The sequence below is a fragment of the Haemorhous mexicanus genome, chromosome 15 (genome assembly GCF_027477595.1).
Source record: "Haemorhous mexicanus isolate bHaeMex1 chromosome 15, bHaeMex1.pri, whole genome shotgun sequence".
Classification (NCBI taxonomy): Eukaryota; Metazoa; Chordata; class Aves; order Passeriformes; family Fringillidae; genus Haemorhous; species Haemorhous mexicanus.
The window spans coordinates 84,498-108,186 of NC_082355.1; the positions used below are offsets into that span (position 1 = coordinate 84,498).

The 23,689-nt window shown below is 39.4% G+C and overlaps 1 protein-coding gene across 7 annotated transcripts in view; it reads right to left on the minus strand.

Annotated features, from left to right (window-relative positions):
- Positions 1 to 86: 86 nt before the first annotated feature.
- The window catches only part of KDM3B (lysine demethylase 3B), a 46,640-nt gene continuing 23,037 nt past the window's right edge, over positions 87 to 23,689 (minus strand). For 3 of the 7 annotated variants that reach the window (XM_059859872.1, XM_059859871.1, XM_059859873.1), the window contains exons 13-24: positions 22,556 to 22,683; positions 21,617 to 21,896; positions 20,417 to 20,673; positions 17,394 to 17,660; positions 9,907 to 10,078; positions 6,844 to 6,934; positions 6,627 to 6,757; positions 5,190 to 5,309; positions 4,564 to 4,727; positions 4,061 to 4,237; positions 3,379 to 3,513; positions 87 to 1,433 (exon numbers count right to left, since the gene is read on the minus strand). In XM_059859872.1, the coding sequence (XP_059715855.1) occupies positions 1,353 to 1,433; positions 3,379 to 3,513; positions 4,061 to 4,237; positions 4,564 to 4,727; positions 5,190 to 5,309; positions 6,627 to 6,757; positions 6,844 to 6,934; positions 9,907 to 10,078; positions 17,394 to 17,660; positions 20,417 to 20,673; positions 21,617 to 21,896; positions 22,556 to 22,683 (2,003 nt within the window). In that variant the 3' untranslated portion in view covers positions 87 to 1,352. Of the gene's footprint in view, positions 1,434 to 3,378; positions 3,514 to 4,060; positions 4,238 to 4,563; positions 4,728 to 5,189; positions 5,310 to 6,626; positions 6,758 to 6,843; positions 6,935 to 9,906; positions 10,079 to 17,393; positions 17,661 to 20,416; positions 20,674 to 21,616; positions 21,897 to 22,555; positions 22,684 to 23,689 lie in introns of those variants that run through there. The other 4 variants (XM_059859876.1, XM_059859874.1, XM_059859875.1 and 1 more) reach the window with 2 other exon arrangements.

The following is a 23,689-nucleotide window of genomic DNA, read 5'->3' on the forward strand; positions in this document are numbered from 1 at the left end:
GCACCCTACACTAACAGGAGCAGAGGCTGAGACAACCTCAAGGCAGAAAGATCAGTGTACAGGTATGAAAAAAACTGCCCAGGCTGTTACAGTAAATGACTTTTATTTTTTAAAAAATGAAATAACCGTGAACATATTAACAGGCCTGCAAGTGGCACTACAGTACAGCTGGAGATAAGGTCAATACATTTCCCCATGTACCTGGACAATGAAATCCATTGCATCAACGCTGACATTAGTAAATTCTGAATACAGTTCTATCAAGCAGGAACATTTTACTTAAAATAGTTCTGGACAAAGCTGACACCAAAGTTAACTTTTCCTTCACTTTGGAAAGGATATATGTTTTATAGATGTTTTCAGGTAGCACTGGGTGAATATTGCCTGCAGTCACCAGTGCAGGGAGAGATGTACAACATCTCCTTGTGAGAACAGAGTTTATACTCCTATTTACTTTTCATTCCGAGGAAGCAGGGTAGTGTAGAGAGAGCAGGGAAGATAGGTGAGGTATTATGGGCAAGGGAGGTGGGATGTCAATTTCTATTCAATTCTCCTTTGGCTGTTTTTGTGCTATTTTGGACTGCTTTTTAAAAACCACTTCTTGATTTTATTGAAAGGAAGACTAAATGTAATACACCTTTCCTTGAAAATCCAGGAACGATTGTGGTACTTCAAAAATACTAAAAATATCTACTTTCATGAAATATTAACTGTTTCACTACAAACCTATTTTTTCACTAAATACACAATTCTCTTATTTCTGGAGTCTCCCTGGGGAAAAAAAAGTGGGTTCTCTCTTTAGTTCTGCAACTCTACAGTGTATAGAGAAATGGCTAGAAGAAGGGGAGTGCAGAGAATAGCTTTATCCTTTTCCTTGGCCAGTATCTCACACAGGGAGTTTGTTTGAATTTCTGCAGTTGGGCTACTGTTGGTCACATTCTTTCAGCAGTTATCAACCAAGTCTGCAGCAGGACAACCCACCTCCAGCACGTTCTGTCTAACTTTGTGGAGACTAAGTAGGCATGAGGGAAAAAACCATCCACATTCTTTCTACCACTTTTGATCATAATATGCAGGAACACCAAGTGGTTTCCATGTTCTTTCAATTTGCAAAAGGCCACAGGAAAGGGATATGGCACCTTTTAGAATCTGGAATTCTGCATTTAAGAGTGCGACCTTCCATTAGACCTTCGGTGTTGAGGCAGCGTAGAAAACAGTGGCTGAAGAGTGTAATACTGACCACACCAGCTCCCAGTGAGAAGCTTTTGCTCCTGCAGAGGCAGTCGTGTGCAGTTCCTATATATACCGTGAGCAAAAGGCCTACTTGACAGGGCATTTGGAATTAGCAATTCCTACGATCTAGCTAGTTTAGATTCATGAGCTTTCAGTGTGCCAACAGCATCTTTCACTGCATGGTAGATAATGTTCTTCACCTGCAACAGGAAAAAAAAAATCAACTTCTACAGACTAACAAGGAGAGTCTTACATAGCTATGCAATCAATTTTCACAGCTGAATTTGTAACAGTTGGCAAGTATACATAAAATATATATTATTTTGCTTTAGAATACCAACAGCACAAATTTTAACTGTCAGAGATGACAAGTATCTTAGACACCTGCACTGATCTATTAATTCATTTTCTGGTCACACAGCGACATATATTTACTCGTGTTGTTTTAAGATAATTCCTTCTCTTGTGAGAGCTAGGAGGAAGTGCAGTTATACAATGTTATACATATATGAGTTTATTTTGAAAAAGTCGTTGTGATCCAAGTCACTTAGAGACTCACGTGAATCGAATCTAAAAGATGCAAGAAAATATGGTTTAATCCTATGAAAATTAAGATGATGCAACAAATCATCCTGTTGTCTTTGCATGGAGGCTAGAAATACTTCAAATTTGTGAATCTTGCAGAAAGATAAGCCCAAGATGAGAAATCCACTAGTACTCACTGCTATCTTTTTCACAGTTACCTATTTAAGAATCAAAGTTCTGTCTAGTTTCTGATCTAAGTTTATTTGAATTCTGTTTCCAGGTGCTGAACAGAACAGTTTCACCTCCTAAGTGAGTGGCTCAATTGCACTTGCTCAACTAACTGCCAGCCACCATCATCTTTTCCTAATGTACATGTGACCTTATTTTTGGTATAATTTATGCAGCTGTTATTGTCTCTGAATATTTTAATAAAAAAATATAGACAGAGGTTTATATAAAAATATACATTAAAAATGACAGTTTTTTTAAAGAAAAGACTGAGACAAATACAACCAGTATTGCTTTTCACAGGATTACTGAGTTGCACTTTGTCTGTTTTTGTTTCTTGGGTTTTGTTTTTAATAATGAGCATTATTCATTTGCAACCTCTTGATTTACAGAAACACTTCCGCATTTTTATCATCACAGCTGAAGAGGCCAGAATGAGAGTTGATACTACTTCTGCTTTCCTTTATAATCCCATGAAAATTCACATAGAAATTTATAGCAAACTTTCACTGAATTGGTATGAGAGAATTAACACTGTAGATTCTGACATCCTTGGGTGACATTCTGGAGAGTGACCATATACTGAGTACTTTGATGAGGACAGCCATTCTGCAGATCTCCACCTTCCTTCCTTTCACATACATGTAATTACTGATACACAAAAAATGCTGACAACAAAATCTGCAAACTGAGCAGTTACTAAGGTTGCTTCAGAAGCATTAGACAAAATCCAACAAGATCTCCTATGGTCTCTCTGTAGAACTTACTGTCTTACATCCAGTGTCCTTGTGTATCTGTTATGTTCTGTGCATAATTAATTATTAGTTGAAGCAGTCACAGTTCCTCAAACCAAATCACATTTCATTTTAGGACTAACATATGTTGGATAAGGCCTTTAAGATCATCGAATCCAACCGCACACCTAACACTGCCAAGTCCATCACTAAACCATATCCCGGACTTAAATAAGCCATTCGCTTTCAGAGGAGTTTTCCTTTAGGCAATAAAGAAACAAATGTAAGTGTCCTTGGTCAAAAACACATCTCTCTTCAAAACCAAGCACTGCTCTTTCCTTTTTAAGATTTTTTTTTTTTCTTCTGGTCTGTTCTGCTGTCATTAGGATTCAGCCATTCAAAAACTTATTAATACCAATGTGTGCATTAATCTAATGGGAGAAAGTTCTCTGGAAATGCAGAAGTCTATTACTAAATTTTTTTACATAATACTGTAGACAGAAGTATTTAATTTAGTACTTAAGTAACGTACCTATCAAATGGGAACCTCCAGGTTTGTGGGAAGTCGTTACTCTTTCCTTAGACGTACATTTCTAGTACTGAAGTAAGTTGGCCAAACACAGGATGTATTTAATGTTTACTGACATAAAATGGTTACCTGCAGTTTATCCTCATGGTTTGTATGAGTATTGGACAGATGCCTGAATTCCTGTGTCAGACGGAAGCAGTGCTTCACATGTTCGGGAGATACAAAATCTTCTGCCACTTTAATGCAGCTGTACAAATTATGGACCTAAAAACCCATATCAAATGACTGATATATAAAGACAATGAACCATACAAAACAAAATAAAACCCCAAAACCCAAAAAAACCATCAACAACAACAAAAACTAAACCCCTAGAAACCCCCAATACCCCCCCACATATTTAGGCTCTGCTACATTTACTCATCAAAACCAGAAACTGACAGAGTTGTATCTAATAGTAAAATGAGAACTAAATACACGACATCTAAAAGGTTTCCTGTTCTCCCATATACATTAGTGTTCCCTAAAGCTAGTTCTCTTAACCTTTGAATTTGGTTTCCTTGGCTGAAGCTTCACTACACAGAAATGCTTTCCCTCCATTCACCCCAGCTTTTTTTTCCTCCTGTAATTTCATCACAGTTATGTACACATCATTCAGATATTTACATAACTTTTAGTAATATAAGAACTGCATATGTAGAAAAAGAAACCTTAAGTGTGCAATATTAATTACCAGTTATTTTAAAGCTGCAGCAGTTGTGCCTCCAATTCAATTAAATCTGTCAATATGGCCTAAAGTTGGTATAGTTACCTGATGGGGAGCACCTGCAGGAATGAACACGGCATCGCCAAGGAACTGCACTATTGCCCAGCCTTGCACACCATACTCATCATATAGTCTCTTACGTAAGGTCTGGTCCAAGTACCAACTTTGGTCATGAATGGGGTCATGATCTGGAGGATTTTCTTGGCCTTGTTCTTCTCCAACCTAGGGCCAAGATATGGGGTGGAAAGAAACCATGACACAGCACCTTGATATTGCTGGCTCACAAAATGGTCTGTACCTGAAAACTTAACAAACTGTTTCAAGGTAGAACATTATTTTCATTAAGGTCATTTAGGTCTTAAACAGCAACATGCATTAGTATGAAGATTCCAGACCAGGCTGGAAACCTGTGAACATACTAACTATCAGTCCCTCAAAGACAGAAGTGCAATACCTCTGCACTTGTCAGTAATTTGAATCATTCAGGTGCTATAAGCAAGCTAGCCAACGAACCCTGTAAGCTCAAGCTTTCTTTGCAACCAGCATACCTTCCGGAGAAGTTCCCGTATCTTTTCAGCATCCTTGGCAGCATAGATGTGCCACAATGCTCCAGGCTTCTCTCTTCCTTCATGGATTCGCTGCTTTGTTACATCATCAGCATCTCCCTCATCAATTGTTTTCAGAACCTCTGAAAGGGGAATCCATGTAAAAGCTGCTCATTTTTTGACACAGAAGAGAGGAAGGAGCATTTTGAGCTAGTAAATTCAGTCACACTGCAACTGTTGCATCATATAGTGCCCTTTCTAAGCCCATCAAGCTTCATTTTAACAGAATTCAGTGAATATGTCAATTGACAGCGAATCACAAAGCTCGGTCTTGAATTTAAACTAAACTACAATTATTCTAATAAAAGGAGAAGAAAGGGGAATAAGCTACTCTTTTCTCCTCTTTTCTTCAGGAATGTACCTAATTTCTTGCAAAACTCTGCTGCTCCCACAGTTAGAAACTAATGAAGCATTACTGCACTTTTAATTATGTGCTGCAAATGTATCAAACTGCCTGGTATATTTGAATTATGTATCATAGAAATGACAAGCTTAAACAATAAAAGCTACTCTTCTTACAAACACAATTGATTTTTAGTGTACAGAAAACAGCTTTCCTTAAGCATTACCATCATCATGGCTCCCTTCCCCAATGGGAATCCCAACATACACCATGACGTTAACAGCATCAGACACATCCAAGTGCAGGTTTGTGGTACCAACTCGTCTGTCTTCAGCAGTAATTAAGCCTACAACAGAGTGCAAAATAAAATTCTGTGACTAATCTCTTCTAGAAATAACCTAGCTGAAAAATCTGTCTGGAAAGCTAACTTTGTACAGCAATGAGAGCAGAAAACAAAGTCAAACAGCAACTGAAACAGGTATATTCATGTCATGTGTAGTGTAAGTAAAAAAGTTTACTGATAACCAGTATTTTTATTTTACAGGAAAACAGAAGCAAACCTAGTTTGCCCAATTCATGAGAAAACAAGCATTTTAACACCAAAGCCAGAACTTGTACTTTACAATTTTGTCTCTCTGAGAGTCTTTTATACAGCCTGTACTAGAGAACTTAGCTATCATAAGCACAAAGCAAGTCTTCCCCTGCTTGGAGGCATGAGAGAACTGCTTTAAGTGGTACTAGCATCCTACTGTGTGCAGCAAGTCAATGGTCTGTTAGAAGTATAAGCCTCCAGCCATTTTTTATTTTCTCATACTAGCTGCAAAATCCATGACCAGTTGAATTCACAGCAGTTAGTGATCAACTCATCATTAACAATTCAGATTACAATTCAGTAAGGAGAAACACCTCCAGACTCAAGTGCTTGTGCCTTTGCACTTATGTCTCTCAAGTGACTGTAAGTAATGATTTCAAATGTTTGCTTCTTAATTCTTTGACCTTCTTATTAACATGTTCCCTTTTTTTCCCTCTGGCCTTTCAATAGCACCCTCTCTTTCTACCTCTGCTTAACCATCTCTAGCAAGTAACATGTCAGGGAACCAGAATATTATTAAAAAAAAACAAAAAAAACCCCAAAACTTTGTATCAGCAAAACAGTAACAGAAGTGTGCACCCACAAGAGTTTTTAGGATCACGATCATATTTACCTATTTTCTGTTTAAAATACAAGCTTCTGAAGTTAGGAACTCAACTCACTGAACAGTACCTATCATAACAGACTAGAAACAGGTCGAAGTCCCCAGAAGGTGGGTAATTTTAACTACTTTGGTTGCTCTCAAAAACATACTAACTTTTCCTTGAACCCTGTAATGGTATTATGCCTGTTATATGTATTAATAATTGTTTGCAAACTTAAGTTACTGTATGTACATCTCTTGGATATACAAGGCAGAAAAAGGCACATCTGACAGAGAGAGGGCTAACGTAAGAATAGATTTGCAGGACTAAATGAAAAAAAAAAAAAAAAAAAAGAAACAGCAGGCTCTAGGATAAGCACTGAGTTTTGCCACAGCCACAGCCTGGTGTAATGCCACAGCCTTGTATGTGCCCTAAGTGTAATAAAAGAGTCACAAAAACCAGTATCTGCAGACCTATACGCACATACCATACGCATTGTACATTTTGGGACCCAAGTCAGGACGGACAAAGTAGCTTGGCAGCCTAGAAGCCAAATTCAGTCTGCCATCTCTCTTGGTATATTCAGGAAGAGGAAGATTTTCCATCAAGTCCTCAAACCTAGAGAACGAAGACAGACAAAGGTGGGTTATCCTCCTGTAGCACCTACAGAAGTCCTGTCAGCACTGATACTAAAGGTTACTTACCTTGTAGGCATCATATCTCTGAAGTCCTCCCCTGGAGGCCAATCCTTTAACTTTAGTACCATTGGCTGACCATCATCTGACCTGAGCCGTTCTGCAAGAAACAAATAAGATTTTTTCATGTACTATCTTTTTACCACAGCCCACTACTTTGTTAAAGCTGGAAGGGTTTTTGTACCTCTTACAATGCACAGCAAAATGGATCCTGGTTTTCTTTTGGGCTTCCAAGCAATATCATAGTATGACCAACAACACTTTAACAACTATGTAAGTATACATACACAGATATAATCACTGACAGCAGAAGTTTGACAGATCTTGCACAGCTGCTAAGTTTTAGAATAGTTTTTATTCAGCTTCAAAAGCCTTTCCAAAACATTCTTCCTTACTCCTTTTACCAAAGTCTATGGGAGTTTTATTATTAATTTCAAGAGAAGCGGTACTTCTATAAAATAATAAAGTTATTGGTTCTTGTTCTGAAATCAATCCTAACTTCAGTGTAAAGCAAGAAATCTTCGTACACTACATTTAAAAAAGCTAAAGGGCAGGTGGTCGCAAAGGAAGACAGCCTTTAGGTTTCTTTAATTCTTCTTTGTTAAAGGAACTCAAATTAGCAGGGTGCCAAAATCAAACATTTGTTCTTCACTCTAAGAGTTTTACACGAGTCCTGACTGGAAACAGAAAGCAAACAGCACAGAAAGATGGCATTACATATGCAACAGTGCATGTATGCTACAGCACTGACCATATCAACTGCTGTTCTACCTCAGATCTTAGGGCTAAGATAGCCTATCTGGAAGTGGTACACAAGTAGCTGAGAACCCACTGTAGCATTTAGAGAAAACCATAGTTCACTCTTCTACCAGATTTTTCACAACTCTACATGAAGCCACCAATTAAAAAACGAGGTGTACAGCAGTCTTAAGACTTTAGCATCCCCATTTCCTCAGAGAGTAACACCCTTCACTGCTTCCTACCTTACTGAGAATTGTCAGCCAAACTGATCTAGCAGAGCTCCTGACAGCATCAAAGAGAAAGCATATCTAAGAAATTAGGACTTGGGGACCTGTGAATCACATCTGTGTTACATATCGACAGGCTACAGAAGACAGCCTGAGTTTGCAATATAAAAAAAAATATTTTATTGAAATTAAAAGGAATTAAGAACCACAGATATGTAAACTGAAGTGACTGATTTTAGAGAGGCGAGTGAACTGAAAAGCTCAAGGACTTGAATTTCAAGATGTTTCACAACTTCCTATATTCAAGATTTTGAATTCATCAAGGATCTTTGTTCTAAAGAAGAAGCAGCTTGTAGGGAGGCTATTCAGAAAGAACAGAGTGAAGAACTACTTGGATGATAACATATAGATCTGACAAATTTCATGAAACTGGACAAACCCCAGAAAATATCTCATCAGTAAGAAGGATCAAAACAAAGTCAGACCTTTCAAAAGTCCATTTTGAGCCCAAAAATATTAAAAGAAACAGCAAAAGACTGAAATTATTTAAAATATCTTATAGAATAATCTCAATAATACCTCTAAAGTCAGTGGCTGTTCTACATCTCTTTGGTAACTTAATGCGAGGCTGGGAGCCAGCCACGTATTTCAAAAATTTAGAATTCATGTAATGCAGGGAAGTCAGAGACATTAGGTAGTTTACCAACAGTTTTCATAAGAATTAGAATGTGAAATATCTGGACTAGCAGCAAATAATATCCCTCTATACTAGGGATTGAACATGGCTGAAGAAACTCAAAATAAAATGTATTTAAAAGAAACTATCAAGAGCGATAAGGTTTTCCAACCTAGGTCGTTAATATTTCTCATGTATAGTGTGGTAAAGGCTTTGTCTAAAAGAAAAGCCAAAGGTGATTTTGCAGAAAGAAGCGTATCTGTCTGGAGACAAACTGCAAGTAACATTTCTCAAAGATAACTTGACCCATACAAATTCACTATTTTCATTCATGACCCCAGCACAAAAGTGAAGAGTTTGTGAACTTTCCCAATTACTGTCAAAACACAAAGACCACACCATGATATCCTCCAAGGCCACTTATTTCTGATTAATAGCAAAACCAGTCCGAAATTTAACAATACAAAATACAACACTCTGTACTAACCATATTAAAAAAAACAAGTCAAAAGCAGGGAGTTCATTGATTGGAAAATTACTAGGAAGAGAATATTCTTGCTCTGCAAATCTATAATGGAATGTTCATTCAACGGTCAACGAAATTAAGTCATCCAACAGTTCACTATTTCTGCAATATGCACACAGCAATAAATACAGAACACATTTTATACACAACTCTAAAATCAGCAACATTGCAATGAACTTTTACAGCTCTAACACCTGTAACTATAAGACCACTCAGATCTAGGTATATACAATCTAAAATGGAGCACTCAGCTTTTCAGAAGCTGTTTAACCTGACCTGTTATGTCCTCAGAAATTTTAGGTGCTTAGTTTCCCCATCCACACTTGACAGAAGGTTTTCTCAAAGAACTCGAGCATTAAATAATGTCTTATGTGAGGCACGCATATAGCATTGCTATTCATAATAGATATAAATTTGCATTTGTATGTCAAATTTACTTGACTGATGTATTTCACCAAATCCAAATTTTCATATCAAAAGTCTCCATCTGTTTTAGCAGAGCAGGTTCCCTTTAGTTTTACAATAAAAACTGAGGTTGAAAGGAGAGCGAAGGCAGACACATTACTTACTTTCTTAAAAATGGTAACTGAGGATTGATTTCACTGGGAAAAGTTAGAAAAACCAAACAAACTGGCAGTTTCCCATGAAACGGAGCATTTTTTGACACATGAAAGTTACACATACCAACACACTGCAGTACAGACAGTTCTCTGGGACAGTCCTGCCCTAATCTTCACCAATAAAGTATTTACCAGGGTGTGAGCAATGGCTTCTTTGGATGAGACTGATAGGTATTAAGATTTTTTCTTAATTTATTTTTTTGGAAAATAGGTGGAAAATGAAGAGTTGAAGACAGCAAGACAGACTGCTCAGTAAACTAGTCAGCCATAAATATTACTTACTAGATATTATCTCAAAGCCATCCCAGAAGTCACGCACTTTCACGTCTGAAATTATGGCACAGTTCCTGCAGTTCACCAAATCTACATCTTGATCTCCAAATTCCAGGCTGAAAGCTTCTGGTTTCCAAAGCTCTGACTTCAACTTCTTATGGACACCAGATACCAGCACGGGCTGAGAATACAAAGATGAATGCTTACTCCACCATAACCAATTATCTTACATATGCAGCCAAACTTTCTTAAGAGAGCCAAGACTCCTGGCTACCACCATACAAAAGACACCACAAATCTATTTTCATCATATCTGGCTTTTGTGCATCAAGCAAATAACCAGAGTCAAAGCAAACTTTAGTTCCACGCCATGTGCAGTTGCCTTAGAAGTGGCGTTGGATTAGACTTGCCGAGGCAAGTGCATTAGGTCTCCATGGCAAGGTGTTGGCAGCAGGTATAAGCTCTGTCAGAGGAGGCTGGGAGCTGCCCCATGGTGGACACAGATGGTTCCACCTGACTCAACAGACCCATCACTGGACAAAGCTGAACCCATAATTGATGCTGGTAGCATTCTCTGTAATAATGAGAGAGTAAAAAGTTCTCCATAGCTGATGCTCGTGCACATGTGAGAGAGAGAGAGAGAGAGAGAGAGAGAGAGAGAGAGATACAGGGGGACACTCAACACATGGATGGTGGGCAGGAGGAAGGGAGAGAAGCAGCTCTGCATACACCAAGGAATATCATGAGGCAGGCTGTCCCCTGCAACCTGTGGAGGACCACAGTGAAGTAGAGATCCACCTGCAGTCCACAGAGGATCCACTGCAGCAGAGGGATATTTGCTGGAGGAAGTCCATGGAGAGCCCATGATGGAGCAGGCTCTGGCAGAAGCTGTAGGGAGAATCCCACTTAAAAGCAAACTTTCTGGCAAAAACTGCCCACTGGGGACCCACACTGGAGCAGCCCATGGACACAACTCATGTTGGAGCCATTTGTGAAGGACACTATCCTGTGAGAGGACGCAGCAGGAAAGTGTGAAGAGGAAAGGGCAGCAGACACTGTGTTGTGAACTGACCACAACCCCCATCATCCCCGCTGTGTCACTCCAGCAGTTGTTGCAGGAAGGAGGTAGAATAGTCAGAGGTGAGAGAGTAAAGCTGAGCCTTTAGGAAAAAGTTGAAGTGGGCGGGGAGAGGTAAGGTGTTTACTGATTTGTTTTTCTTCTCTCCTAGCCTACTCTATTTTTAATTGGCAATAAATTCAACTCCTTTACCACAAATTAAACCTCTTTTGCCCATGACAGCAATCCCTAAGGGATCTCCCTGGCTTTATCTTGATCCAGAAACTTCTTTACCTGATTTTCTTCCCGTGTTCTGTTGAGAAGAGGGAGTGAGAAAGCAGCTGAGTAGAGGGGTCTGGCAGCCAGACAGGGTCAATCCACATGTGGCAGGAGAGTAGGTTTAGAATCCCACCACTAGTCCCTTTTCTTAAGTTCACATGCAACTACCACTAGAAACAGCATTTGTACTAAAGCCTTCTCATGTGAGATTTTTGTATTTTAAAATGAATTGTTTAACTATTTCACTTGTTATATATGTATAATCACAGATCAACATTAACTCTGTAGGACAAAACCAAGTAGTGGAAAAAAGGCTGCTCACTTGCAAAAGGGGTTTTAAGATGCTTAGGCTAATGATGTACATATATTCCAAACAGATATTTCAGTGGCCTATCCCCATAAAAGCATTTAAAATGCTTTAATTAATTAAATTAATTAATTTATTTAATTAACCTCAAAGCATTTGCTAAACTGACAACAATTGGGAAAGCTATACCAGACAATCCTCCCAACACTGCCAAAACCTTTTCAGTTCTTCTCACCCTGCCAACTCAAAAGAGAGTCACTAAACTTGAGAACACAAAGAGGGTATGAAGTGAACTTGCACATGGACTATTCCCACCTGAACAGCTTTAGCTTTTGTAAATGCTACCTACGTTAAAATGGCACCTCCCATGGCTACACAAGTTTGAATTAATTCCAAGCTGTGCCCTAACATTAAAAATGATCTGATGGTGGGTCTTGGTTTATTCACATGAAGAGCTTAGCACAACCCTGAGGAGCACACATCCGTAGATGTAATATCAGTGTGCTAGGCAAGGATACCTACAGAGCTTATACAAGCAACTTCAAAGTTACGCTGCCTAATCACGCTCCAGTAACTAACAGCTGCTTTTTGTATTGTCCAATAGCCTCTAAAAGGCCTAGTTTTGATTTTAGTCCCTAAGTGAGGACAACTATCGACTCAGAAATGAATGTAAAAATCCCAAGTCTGGGGATAACAGAAATGGCATTGGTTTTCAAATACAACACAACACAGCCATTAAGTTCTAGAAGGCAGCAATGAAACCTCAACTTCAGAAGAGTGAGATTTAAGAAAACAAAAAGGGGTTGTTTACTTTACTCCTGTGAATTTCAGGGGAATTTTAAAAAAGCAAAAATCCCCACAGAAACATTTAGACTGGAAATGACTACCCTCACACCAAAAAAGAGTATTTTCTTGTGTTGAGGCTGAACTGTCTGCACCCATTCCCACTTCTCCTGTCAGTGGGCACTGACAAGAAGAGCTTGGCTCCTTCTTAAGATTTCCTCCCCACACTCTCCTGAGCCTCCTTTTCCCTAGGCCGAACAGTCCCAGCTTGCTCAGCCTCTCTTCAGCTAAGTGATGCTCTAGTCCCTTCATCATCTTTGTGACCCTTTTCTGGGGGTCCCCTCCCCTCCTTTAAACTGGGGAGCCTGGAACTGAACACAGTAAGGGGAACCACCACTTCTTTTGACTTGCTGACAACTCTCTTTGTCGTGAGGACACATTCTTGGCTCATGGTCACTCCCTTGCCCACTGGGATCCCAAGATTCTTCTAGGCAAAACTACCTTCCAAATGGTTGCTTCTCAGCAACTGCTGTAGGATGTTATTCTTCCTTGATGCACAGGACATTACATTTTCCCCTGCTGAACATCACCAGATTCTTCTTGGTCCAATTCTCCAGCCTGTTCAGACCCTCTGAATAACAGCAGAACCCATCTGCTGTATCAGTCATTCCTCCTAGTTTTGTATTGCCTGTAAACTTGCTAAGGGTGTATGAACCCTATCCCATCTAGGTCACTAATGACATGATAAGTACTACTCATTGCAGAAGTAACCCCCTATGATACACCACTAGTGACAGTGCTGTCACACATGGTATTTCAGTCAGTTTTAAGTCCATCACACTGCTCACTTACCAAGTCCCTTTGATGACATTATGACAGAGTAAAAAGCCTTTATTAAAGTTAAGACAAAAAACATCCACTACTTTCCCTTCATGTACCAAGCCAGTCATATTATCACAGAAGGCTACAAGGCAGGTTAAGCATGATTCAACCAGTATTCCTGAGCTCCTGTTCTCTTCATGACCATATCCCCACGGGATTCTTCCAAGCAAGTATCTGAAAAGGCAAAAGCCTGCTCTCCTAAAGCCCAAATTTGTGATCATGATTTTTTGTTTTGCTCCCTCCTCTCAGAATCTTGACCTGAATGCCACCATCTAACAGTCACTGCAGCCAAAGGTGCCCCGTATCTCCACATCAACCACCAGATCTTCCTTGTGTAAAAGCACAAGGTCCAGAACAAGCACCCTTCCCTAGCTGTTTCCTTGATCAGCTGCCTCAGAACATTGACATCAATGCACTTCAGAAAACTTCAGGACTGCTTGTAACCTGTTGTGTTGCCCCTCCAGCAGGTATCAGGGTGGTCCCATGCAGCCCAGGAAATGTGAACACAGGGCTTCCTCCAGTTTTCTGAGGCCTTATCACATTTTTATGGTGCGTTGGTCTGTAGTAGATACTTGCCATAATGTTGTCCATAATTGCTGCTCAATAATCCTGGCCCCTAAGTTCTTGGATGGCTCATCATCAGTTCCTACACAATTTCAAGCATTCTAGGTTCTTCCTCACAAAAACAGCAATGCTCCCTGCTGTCGTGGCTTGTCATTCCTGTGTTGTCCTTCCTGAACAGCCTCTACCTATTCCTTCCCATACTACAGCTGCATGAGCTATTGTACCACTTTGTTAAACCAATGAGAACACGGCTGTGCTCTCATGCACACTAATTCCTCCTCTTTGTTCAATGTTCTGCATGCACTAGTGTACAGGTACTTCAGAAAGACATCTAGTCATGCTGATTTCCCAGAAACAGTGTGAGAGCTTTCTTCACAATGCTGTGATGCACACAGATCCTTACTTACATGCATATCCTTTAGGTGGACATCCTTCATCCTTGGTTTCTTGAGTACGGGATTATTCCTGTTCACATCACCTCACACTGCTTGCTTGCCAAATCAATCAATTCCTTCCTTGATCACTGGTCATACTCTCCCTCCCTTGTTCCTGCTTATAGCTTTCCTCATAAGGTTAGCCAGCCTGTTGGCAAAGATGCCTTTATTTTTTTTTTTCTTTTTGCTTAGTGGATCCTATCTTCCACACAACCCTCAGTCCTCAAAGAGGTTCCCATGATCACAAAACCCTCTTGGTTAAAACCAGCCGTGCAAACTATGGTTCACATGCAGGATCTGTCCAGTCCCCTATCCTTCACTGGCAGGAGTAAGAAAACCATGAGGGCTTCACTGCCTTGATTAACACTTCCAGAGCCATAGAGCCACTTTTGATACTGTCCCGGTCTCCCCAGTACTATTCTGAGTGCCAATATGGAAAAGCAGCAGAGGGTATATGTTTGAGGGACAGATAAGCTTTGGTAGTCTTCCCACTATGTCCCAAATGTGACACCCTGACAAGCAGCAAACCTCCCTAAGATAACAAAGCAAATACAGCAATCTCAAATCTGAATATACTCCCTTATCCCAGCAGAAATGGTACATTAAGGCAATTTAAAAGCTTAAGCATATTCTACAACAAACACTAGGGACCACCTATGAGTAAAATAACCTTTCACAGTACCTCTCACAGGATATGTAGAAAGCATTGCCTGGTAGACTTTAAGCTGATAGCTAAACCAACTGTCTCCAGTACAGAAAAATGACATTTTGATCCTTGCTGTATTCACTTGACCACTTGTAAACAGCAATTAAAAGAAACCCCAAAACAACCAAACTACTTAACTTAGTAGAACCCTTCTGGCTATTAAGCAGCAAATTTGCAATGGAAGAAAGAAAATATTCTCTCTAGTGAATAACACAGATAGGGCTCCAAGATAAAATGACAGTGGACTTGCCTGGTAGACATCTCCTGCCAAATTCGCTCTCAAACTACAGGGAAATAAAAATAACAAAAAACACACACAAAAAAGCTCTAGTACTATACCATATTTTCATTGTCTCAAAAAAGAGAAATCCTAACATGAAAAGTCAGAAAATACCAGGCTGTTATAGGATGAGAATCCTAACAGTATACCCAGATGAGCAACAACCATTTTCAGGAGAACAAAATGCTCTTTAGAAACAACTTCAAGAATTACTCTTACGGTCTCAGTGAATTCTGGGATAAGACAAAGTTTAACTTATTTCTGACAATTTCTAAGATGGACTCAAAAAATGTTGCTTTTATTGAGTGACACTGAAAGAGTGGCATTTATTATCTAAGGATTAAGGGAAAAGAATTTTCTCTTTTCACAATTTAAGATGCCATCATATCCAACATCTTCATATGGCACAGACCTAGTGTCCAGTGTGCATTTATTGTGCTGGGGAGGGTGGCTAAGGGTTTTTTTCCAAATAACATTTCCCAAAACACAAAACAGGAAGGGGATCTGGGGAATAGTGGTAGAATTAATGTTCTTTCACTTCACTTTTAAAGATGCAGCTGGGATGTACAGGAGGATGTAAGCCAAGGAAGAACAGTGACAGAGAACAGTTTCTTCAGAGAGTCTCTGCTTGAAGAAATTCTGTTTAAAATAACCTTGTTGAGACAGTAACACCTGCCTAGGTCACATGCTCTCTCTTATGCAGGAACAAGGGAGGCTGTTCAATTCCTTTTCACATTTCAACAGGAAACTCCAATGACTGCAACATCACCTTGAGGATTGCTGAATGAGCAAAGGACTTGCCCAGTCTGTTCCTATTCAAGGGGTCCTCTGAATGATAAAATAATCTGGAAGCATCAATAGCATACCTTGGGGCAAAGGCTAAAATAGCAAGTCACAAAGAGTACATGAGCATGGCAATTGCAGCCAGAGCCTCAGGGTGTACACCAGCTTGGATGGCACTGCACACTGCAAGCTACACATCAGACACAAGATCCATAATCACGTCTCTAGATGTGATTAGACAGTCTCTCAAGACTCATTGCCAGTCAAGAACCCCACGGTCACAAGCAGCATCTTGCACATGGTGATTAACCAGTTTCATTGGCAAAGAAACTGACAAGCACATTTTTTGTAGGCATTCCCAAGATGTTTAGGATCCTCCTAGGAGAGGCAGTTGTATTTCCTGACAGAAAGTGTTGAGAAAATTATCAAAGTATGCTAACCAGAAACTAAGACGCTCTTAGCAAAGAAAAGCAGATTATGGACAACACAGCACTGCAAAAGAATGATCTGAAATCTCTCGTAAATCAGAAAAATATAACAGGATGAAAAATAAAATTAAAAAAAAAAATATATTCTTATGCAACCCAAAAAAGTCAGGACAGGAAGGCAACTGCACTTAGTGGGAAGCTGGCAGTGAAGTTTCTAGTCAGACAAGTGAGGGTGTGCTGCACAGTACCTTCCTCCAACTATTAGGAGCTGGCCAGAGGAATCATGAACAGAAATGAGGCTTGCGGCACAACATCCATCTTTGCAGTTCTCACGGCTATGTGCTAGCTGTGCTTGTGCCCAGGCAACCCAGAGAATGTGCAGTTCCATGGGACAGGCTACATTTAAATGAAAAGTACTTCTGTCAGGAGTAGGCTCTGAGTGCCAAAAGAGGTATATGCAGCCTGTTCCTCCACCACACCTCAGCATCTTGTGAAAAACCACAAATAAGTATGGAATATGACTGCCAAGTGCATTAGCACTGTAACAATAAACTATCTGACAACAAGCACTTCTCCAGAAAAGATGATGATGGACCTAATGGTCTAGCACTAATGGCCTCAATTCTCAGTAGTTAGTGAAGGTAACTGTGTCAGATGCTAAGGTGCACTCAGGAAATCAGAGTGGATTCACTACTGGGCTGTAGTAGAGCAGAGGAGGTTCAGCACAAAGCACACTACAACTAAAAGGGCTGTCACAGCAAACACTCTCATGATGGTAAGAGAAAAGCTCAACATGCAGGAGCACATGGACCCAAATAAATATAGCATAAAGTGAACAGGGCTGTTGTGTCCCCTCTTTATAAACCTACAGTTGAAATATTAATTCACCATATTCACTCAGGAGCCAAAGTTTGAATAGTCTGTTTTTACCAACATACAGACTGCAACTCCAGGACACTAATAAGCAGCAAGGGTTGGATACTTATCACCCACCTGGCCTTGCTTCCAGCATTCCCTGAAGATCTTCCAGTTGTTTTTGTTGCTGGGATCATGAAGGCAAAGAAGTCTACCATCACAAAGCCAAGAGTGGGAAGTGTGTGGATCCAGCACATTTAATCCCATTACCATTTCCTTCACCTCTCTCTGTGTGTCAGCTAAATTACTAGCTCGTTTTGCAGCATCAGATGTCTTCTTATTTTCCACCACAGAAGCAATGATATGGTCCAAGAAGTTTGGCAGGCTGGCTTTACTCTTGACCCCCTAGAAGACGTAAATCCAGAGGTAAGTTTAGTCTTGCAACAGTATAAGTACTAAGGTATATCTGCTCTCCTTCAGACTTTAGCACAGACACCTTGCTACTAGGAAAACATGCATCAGAAACAAAGTGGGTCAGAGACAGACATGTATCCAACTAAGAACAGAAATGGCTATGGCTCTGTTTTACAATCGTAGAATTTAAAATAACCAGCTAAAGGCTACCTAGAAAAATTTTATGCAGACATAAAATAGAAAACTTAGATGATCTAAATTCAGTTACTTTATATTAAAAATAGTTCATAGTTTTTTCGACTTCATTAATATCTCAACTCTATTTCCCCCTTTTTCCTCATCCCATTACTAAGGAAGTGAATTCAACCTTGGGGCACATAAGCTGACGGATATGTGAATACTAAGTAAACACGGACAGAGAAAGGAGAAAGTGCTTCCTACATGTTAGTGGAACCACTAGTAGAGAGACTCTCTGGTTCTGGTTGCCATGCTCCTCGAGGGACATTTAAAATTCAAGGGGTGTTTAAAATTCATAACAGGTTATCAACACAATCTTAAAATTTCATTTTAACTTTAAAAAAATAAAAAGCCTGCCTATAGGCCTTGTTTATAGCAAAATACTTAAGACACTAAATAGATTTCATATATTCAACAGAAGTTAAACACTTATTGGACCTTGTGGGAGAAGGCAGGGCAGTGATAGATTTCTGGTAGAAAAAACCTTCCCATTCAAGTGAAAAACAAAACAAACATAGCAAACCAATCAACACCACTCTCTCCTCCCTCCCAAAAATTCCCATCATCTTAAAAACTAAAGTTCAATAGATAAAAAATTCACCATATATAGAGCTATCAATCTAAAACATAACATTATTCATTAATGGTCTTAAAAATGTACCATTACTCTGACTCGCTAGAGGCTGTAAGATAGATAATATGCAGCTTAACTATTAAAGACAATGCTAATTATTCTTCACAAAAGACTATCAATGCTCCAGAAAGATCAAAATTATTCTCTCTATGAGCAGCAGTCTTGCTTCTCTCTATTTGAGTAACACACCTGTTTCTCAGGTTTGTTTTGTTCATTTTATATGAAGCATCCAGACATTTAAGTCAGGATATGGACCAGAGTTCTCCATAAGTTCTTTAAATCTAAATTACTCAGTGAAGATCAGAAGTCAGGAAAGTGAAAAAACACATTACACAATACATCTGATTAGATGTGGTGAGACAATGTATAGAGTTGCCAGGACAGGGACACAAGTTCAGACAGGCTATCTCAAGACTTGAAGGAAGAAGTTGCTTTGAAACAGAGACCACAATTTCTTTGCCCGTACTCAGTGATGAGAGGCAGAAGTATTCTTGGATTCACTTTCCTGTAGCAGCACCATATTTTCACATACAGTTCCCTCTCCCAAAACCAACCAACATGAACTATTATCGAGGTGCCAGCCAGCCAGCCTGCCTGGCAGAGAGTTAAAAAAAAAAAATCCACTATGAGACAAGCCATTTCATCTTCCTTCTTACTCTATCTGCCTAAGCTTTTGGAGAAAGTATTCACCAAAAAGAGTTAAGTGTTGATAAATTCCACAGAATTTATTCTTCTCCTTAAACGAAATGCTTCTAACCACTCCAAATAGCACTGATTTGTTCAGGGCTTTTTTTCGAAGTTATTTCTTCCAAAATGGATTAAAGTATCCTTATTCCAGAAAAGGCATTCAGAAATAGCAACTACACCTTAAACTCACAGAATCACAGAACCATAGAATATGCTGAGTTGGAAGCGACCCATTGGAATCATCGAGTCCAACTCCTGGCCCTGCATAGGACACACTAAGAATCCCTGTGCCTGAACACATTGTCCAAATGTGACTATTCAGCTGTCTGCTGGACATTTTGTCCAGAAGGATATTTAGAGAGACATCATCAAAAATTTACTTCCAGAAAGATGACATCTACTGGCTTTCCAGACGTATGAGGTGGCCCTCTCACAGAAGGAAATCACATTCAACAAGTAGGACTTTCCACCCACACAAAGCCATGCTGGCAGTGACCAATGACTGCATTGTATTCCAGGTGTTTTCAAATACTTCCCAGAATAATATTTTCCATTATTTTACTGGACACTTAAGTGAGACTGACACACCTGTGGTTTCCATGGTACTGCTCTTTGCCCTTTTAGGAAATCAGAACAATGTTTGCCAGCTTCCAGTCAGCTGGGACCACCCCAGACTTGCAAGATCGCTTGAAACTCATTGAGAGAGGCTTTGTGATGACATCAGCAGCTCTCTGAAGATTCCTGGCTTAATCCCATCAGGCCCCATAGATTTGTAGCGATGCAGCCGGAGCAGCAGATCCTGCCCAAGTATATTCTAGCTCAAATGCCTTTCAAGTATACGTAAGTTTAAGGAACTGGTTTACTCTAAAGTTTTTGTCTTTTTTTCTGTGGTATGCTCTTAAAGATGTGAAATTTAAAGTGAACTTTGCAGGGATGCTGATTATCAACTAAACAAGTTATAGGTTGCATTTTATCCACTTTCTTGGTCTCTTGAAGAGAATAGCCTCTCCTCAGCAGTAGTAAACTAAAACTAAAATTAGCATGAAAATTCTCTACAAATTTGTGGGGTGGTGAGTTTTGGTGAGGCATTACATTTGTTTCAACATTCAAGAGTAGACGACTATAAAAACATTTAGATGAAAATTCTTCCCTAGAACAGATATCATTGAAGGAATACAAAATTATTTACCGTAGAAGCTGCAGAAAAGACTGGAGGAAAGGGGATTCCTGTGTCTGATGGGACCTGAGGAAGCTTTCCTGGCCCTGTGTGTAGCAGATCTCTGAGGCTGGAGCCTTCAGCTTTGTTGCTAGATGTCACTGGGCCCAACAAGAGGCTATTAAACAGCTTTGGGGTTAGCGGGGAAACCTTTGTACTGGAGTTGAAGGAATCTAATCCAAAGGGTGAATGGGATTCTTTATTAAGCACTGATCTCAGTGATCCTGATTCTGTAAGATAAATATAAACATTACAGGGAGGGGAGAGAAAAAAAATCCCCAAGAGGCAAAGTTAAAACGATCACAAAGTTTTCTGAAATTATTTGCTCTTGCATAAAATAGGATATTAACAGAATCTTGTGGTAACGGTAAATTATCACTGTAACAGTGAATGAGGCACCTAAATGAGCAAAGATACTTCACATAGATTTTGCCCTTCATATGCTGCTAAGGTTTCGAACAGCACAATAGATCTGATCCAAAAAGATCTGACACATGTAAACACAACTTTTTAATGGATTCAGTTAAAAAAACATTTCCCTGATTTTCTGAATTAATGTTTTGATATTAAATATTTCAAATTTTAATGGTAGTCAAAATATTACAGTGACCTGCAAAACTTGCAAGTGATTCATCAACATTTAACATCAATATGTAAAGTAGTCCCTTCTAAACATATGGACAGGAATAAATCCTGTGTTAGTCATGCTACCTCTGACTTCTAGGAAGTGTATTCATTCCAGCTACTGAGTATTAAAGATGCTCTAAGCTTTCATCTAACTCTCCAACTGGACTCTAGTCTCAGTTCCCTGGAAACACATTCTTCACGTAGCACACAAAAGAGCTGTATTCACTTCAAAAGTCATAAAGTGACAAAGCCGCATCTGAAATTAATTACTATAATTTTACATCAGGATATCAGCTTCTGAGAAAATAAATACACAACCTGGCACAGAAATAAACTGTGAGACAGTATTGTCTGCAGCTGCATCATCTTTCCAGCTTTGCGTTTTTCTAAGCCTGTAGAACAAAACTGGTTCTAAGATGCAAAGGAAGAAAACTTACCTTTTTCTTTTCTATTTAGGGCTAGACATTCTCACAAAGTATAGCAATCAAACAGTATGTTATCACTCATCTTTTAATTGCAACCCCAGAGGGCATTTCTTCTGCTCACCTTTTGTTTCCTCTTTCGCTTTTTGCGTTGCTAAGTCTGCAAGCCAGTGTAAAGCTGATGATGGAGCCGTTTCTGGACAAAGTGGTCTGTTAGTCTTTACTTCCCCAGTGTTATTGGTTGGTAATGTCTCTGCTTTTGCAGATTCTTCTATCCTACTGTCAGTTACTTCAGATTTTGGTACAGTGTCCATTTCTACTTGCCCCACTCCTGCTGTCCCTGTTCCAGTGGAAAAGGTGTTCTCATTTCCAGAGACTGATGCACTAGGATTTACAGTTGGAAGCTAAAACAAAAAATATTAAAAAACTGCTAAATGTTGAATGAAGGGAAGAGTTCAACTTGGAAGACATTTTCAATATCCAATGCATTTGGTTTTGTCAGTTTTTCTTTTTCCATTTGCTATAAGCTCACAGTAAAATTCATTTATGCTTAGCAGAATACAGGAGCTTCTTTATCTGTGTGTATTCACCTTTGTACTGTGGTATGAATTCTTACCATGTCATTTTTTAGTCATCTTTTAACATAAGCCAAATCTTTTTGATTTCTTTCCTTTTCTTTCTGTTTTTTTTTTCATATTGCAGGAGGATTTTTTCTGTTGATAGTTACAGAACTGCTCTAGATTCCTTCAGGAAGCACAACAAGATAATAACACATGCTGCAAGCTACTCATAATGGTTTGGTTTAAAATACGGCATCAATATTAATGGCTTCCTTCCTAATTTCTACATAAGAGTACTAGCCCAAATAATATCTAACTTGGTAGATAACAGATGCAGTTCATGTCCCCAAAAAGTGACCCAGAAGACTTTTGCTACCCTCAGAGTACATATGGAGAAGGCAAAACTCCTGTTTCACAACAGATTAGCTTAATGGATCTAACATCATAATAGATCTTAAAAATGTAAATGTCAAACAAGGTAATTTCAGCTTCAAATTACATACCTGTGATATTCCATTAGTGACAGCTGGTCTCAACACTGATTTGTTCTGTCTGTTAATACATGGACAATTGGCTTTAATACCCCATTTGCCTCGTGCTGCATGAACCATGTCTCCAATATTGTAAAGTGCTGTAAATAAAGTTAGATCTTTAATACCACATGCAAAGAAATCTAAAAAAAGGCCAAAACTATATCTTCAAAGAGGTGGGGTTTTTTTAGTATTACTGCAACTTTTCTTTAAGGTCACATGCTATATAACAAGACATTGTCCCTGAACAGTAGTGTGGCAAACAGTGCTAACACCGCCTTCACAATGTCACTGAGGCTGTCAAGCCTGGCAAATCCTACAGATTATCATCTGCTTCTACTATTATAATGTAGGGTCCAACGATGCTGCAATGAGGTGACCTTAAACCACCACAAGAAGCTATATAACCCTTGAAGCAATGCTGAAAGGATCTGGAACACAGGTGTTCACCTCTATCCTCCTGGTACACAGACAGATGTAATGAATTGACCAGATGAACACCTGGCAGCGTGGCCAGTGCAATATTCAACAATTTTGCCTTCTATGACCACAAATCTACTTCCGAAAAGTCATGTCTCTTGGGAGTAGATGGGATTCACCAGCCCAAGCAGAGGAAGAAAGCCTCTGTCAACAAGTTGACCAGTCTTTTACGGAGAACTTTAAAACTAGATTTAGTGGAGAAAGGAGATACAGATTTGAGTAACAGCAAAAGCCCGGGGCTACCAACATATTAGGAAGCAACAGGGAAACATCTGTGAAATAACTTGAAGGAATTTGGGCATGTTCCTATCAAGAGGGGTAAGGCTGATAGCCCAGCTGGAGGGCCTCTTCTTACTAATGCATGCAGCTCAGGTGATGAGCAGGAGGAGACAGAAGTCATTGTGCAACTAGAAAGCAACTATCTAATCTTTATCACTGAAGCATGATACAATTAATTGTGGAACTGGTGAACTGTGGGGAGATGCTCTCCATGTAGAACAACATACTGACCACAGAGAGCTATCCTTGAAAAACAGTGATGAACATGTCAAGAATTTATGGGCAAAAATGGGGGATGAAGCCAACAAAGAAAACCTCACTGTTGGGGTTTACTCCAGTCCACCCAGC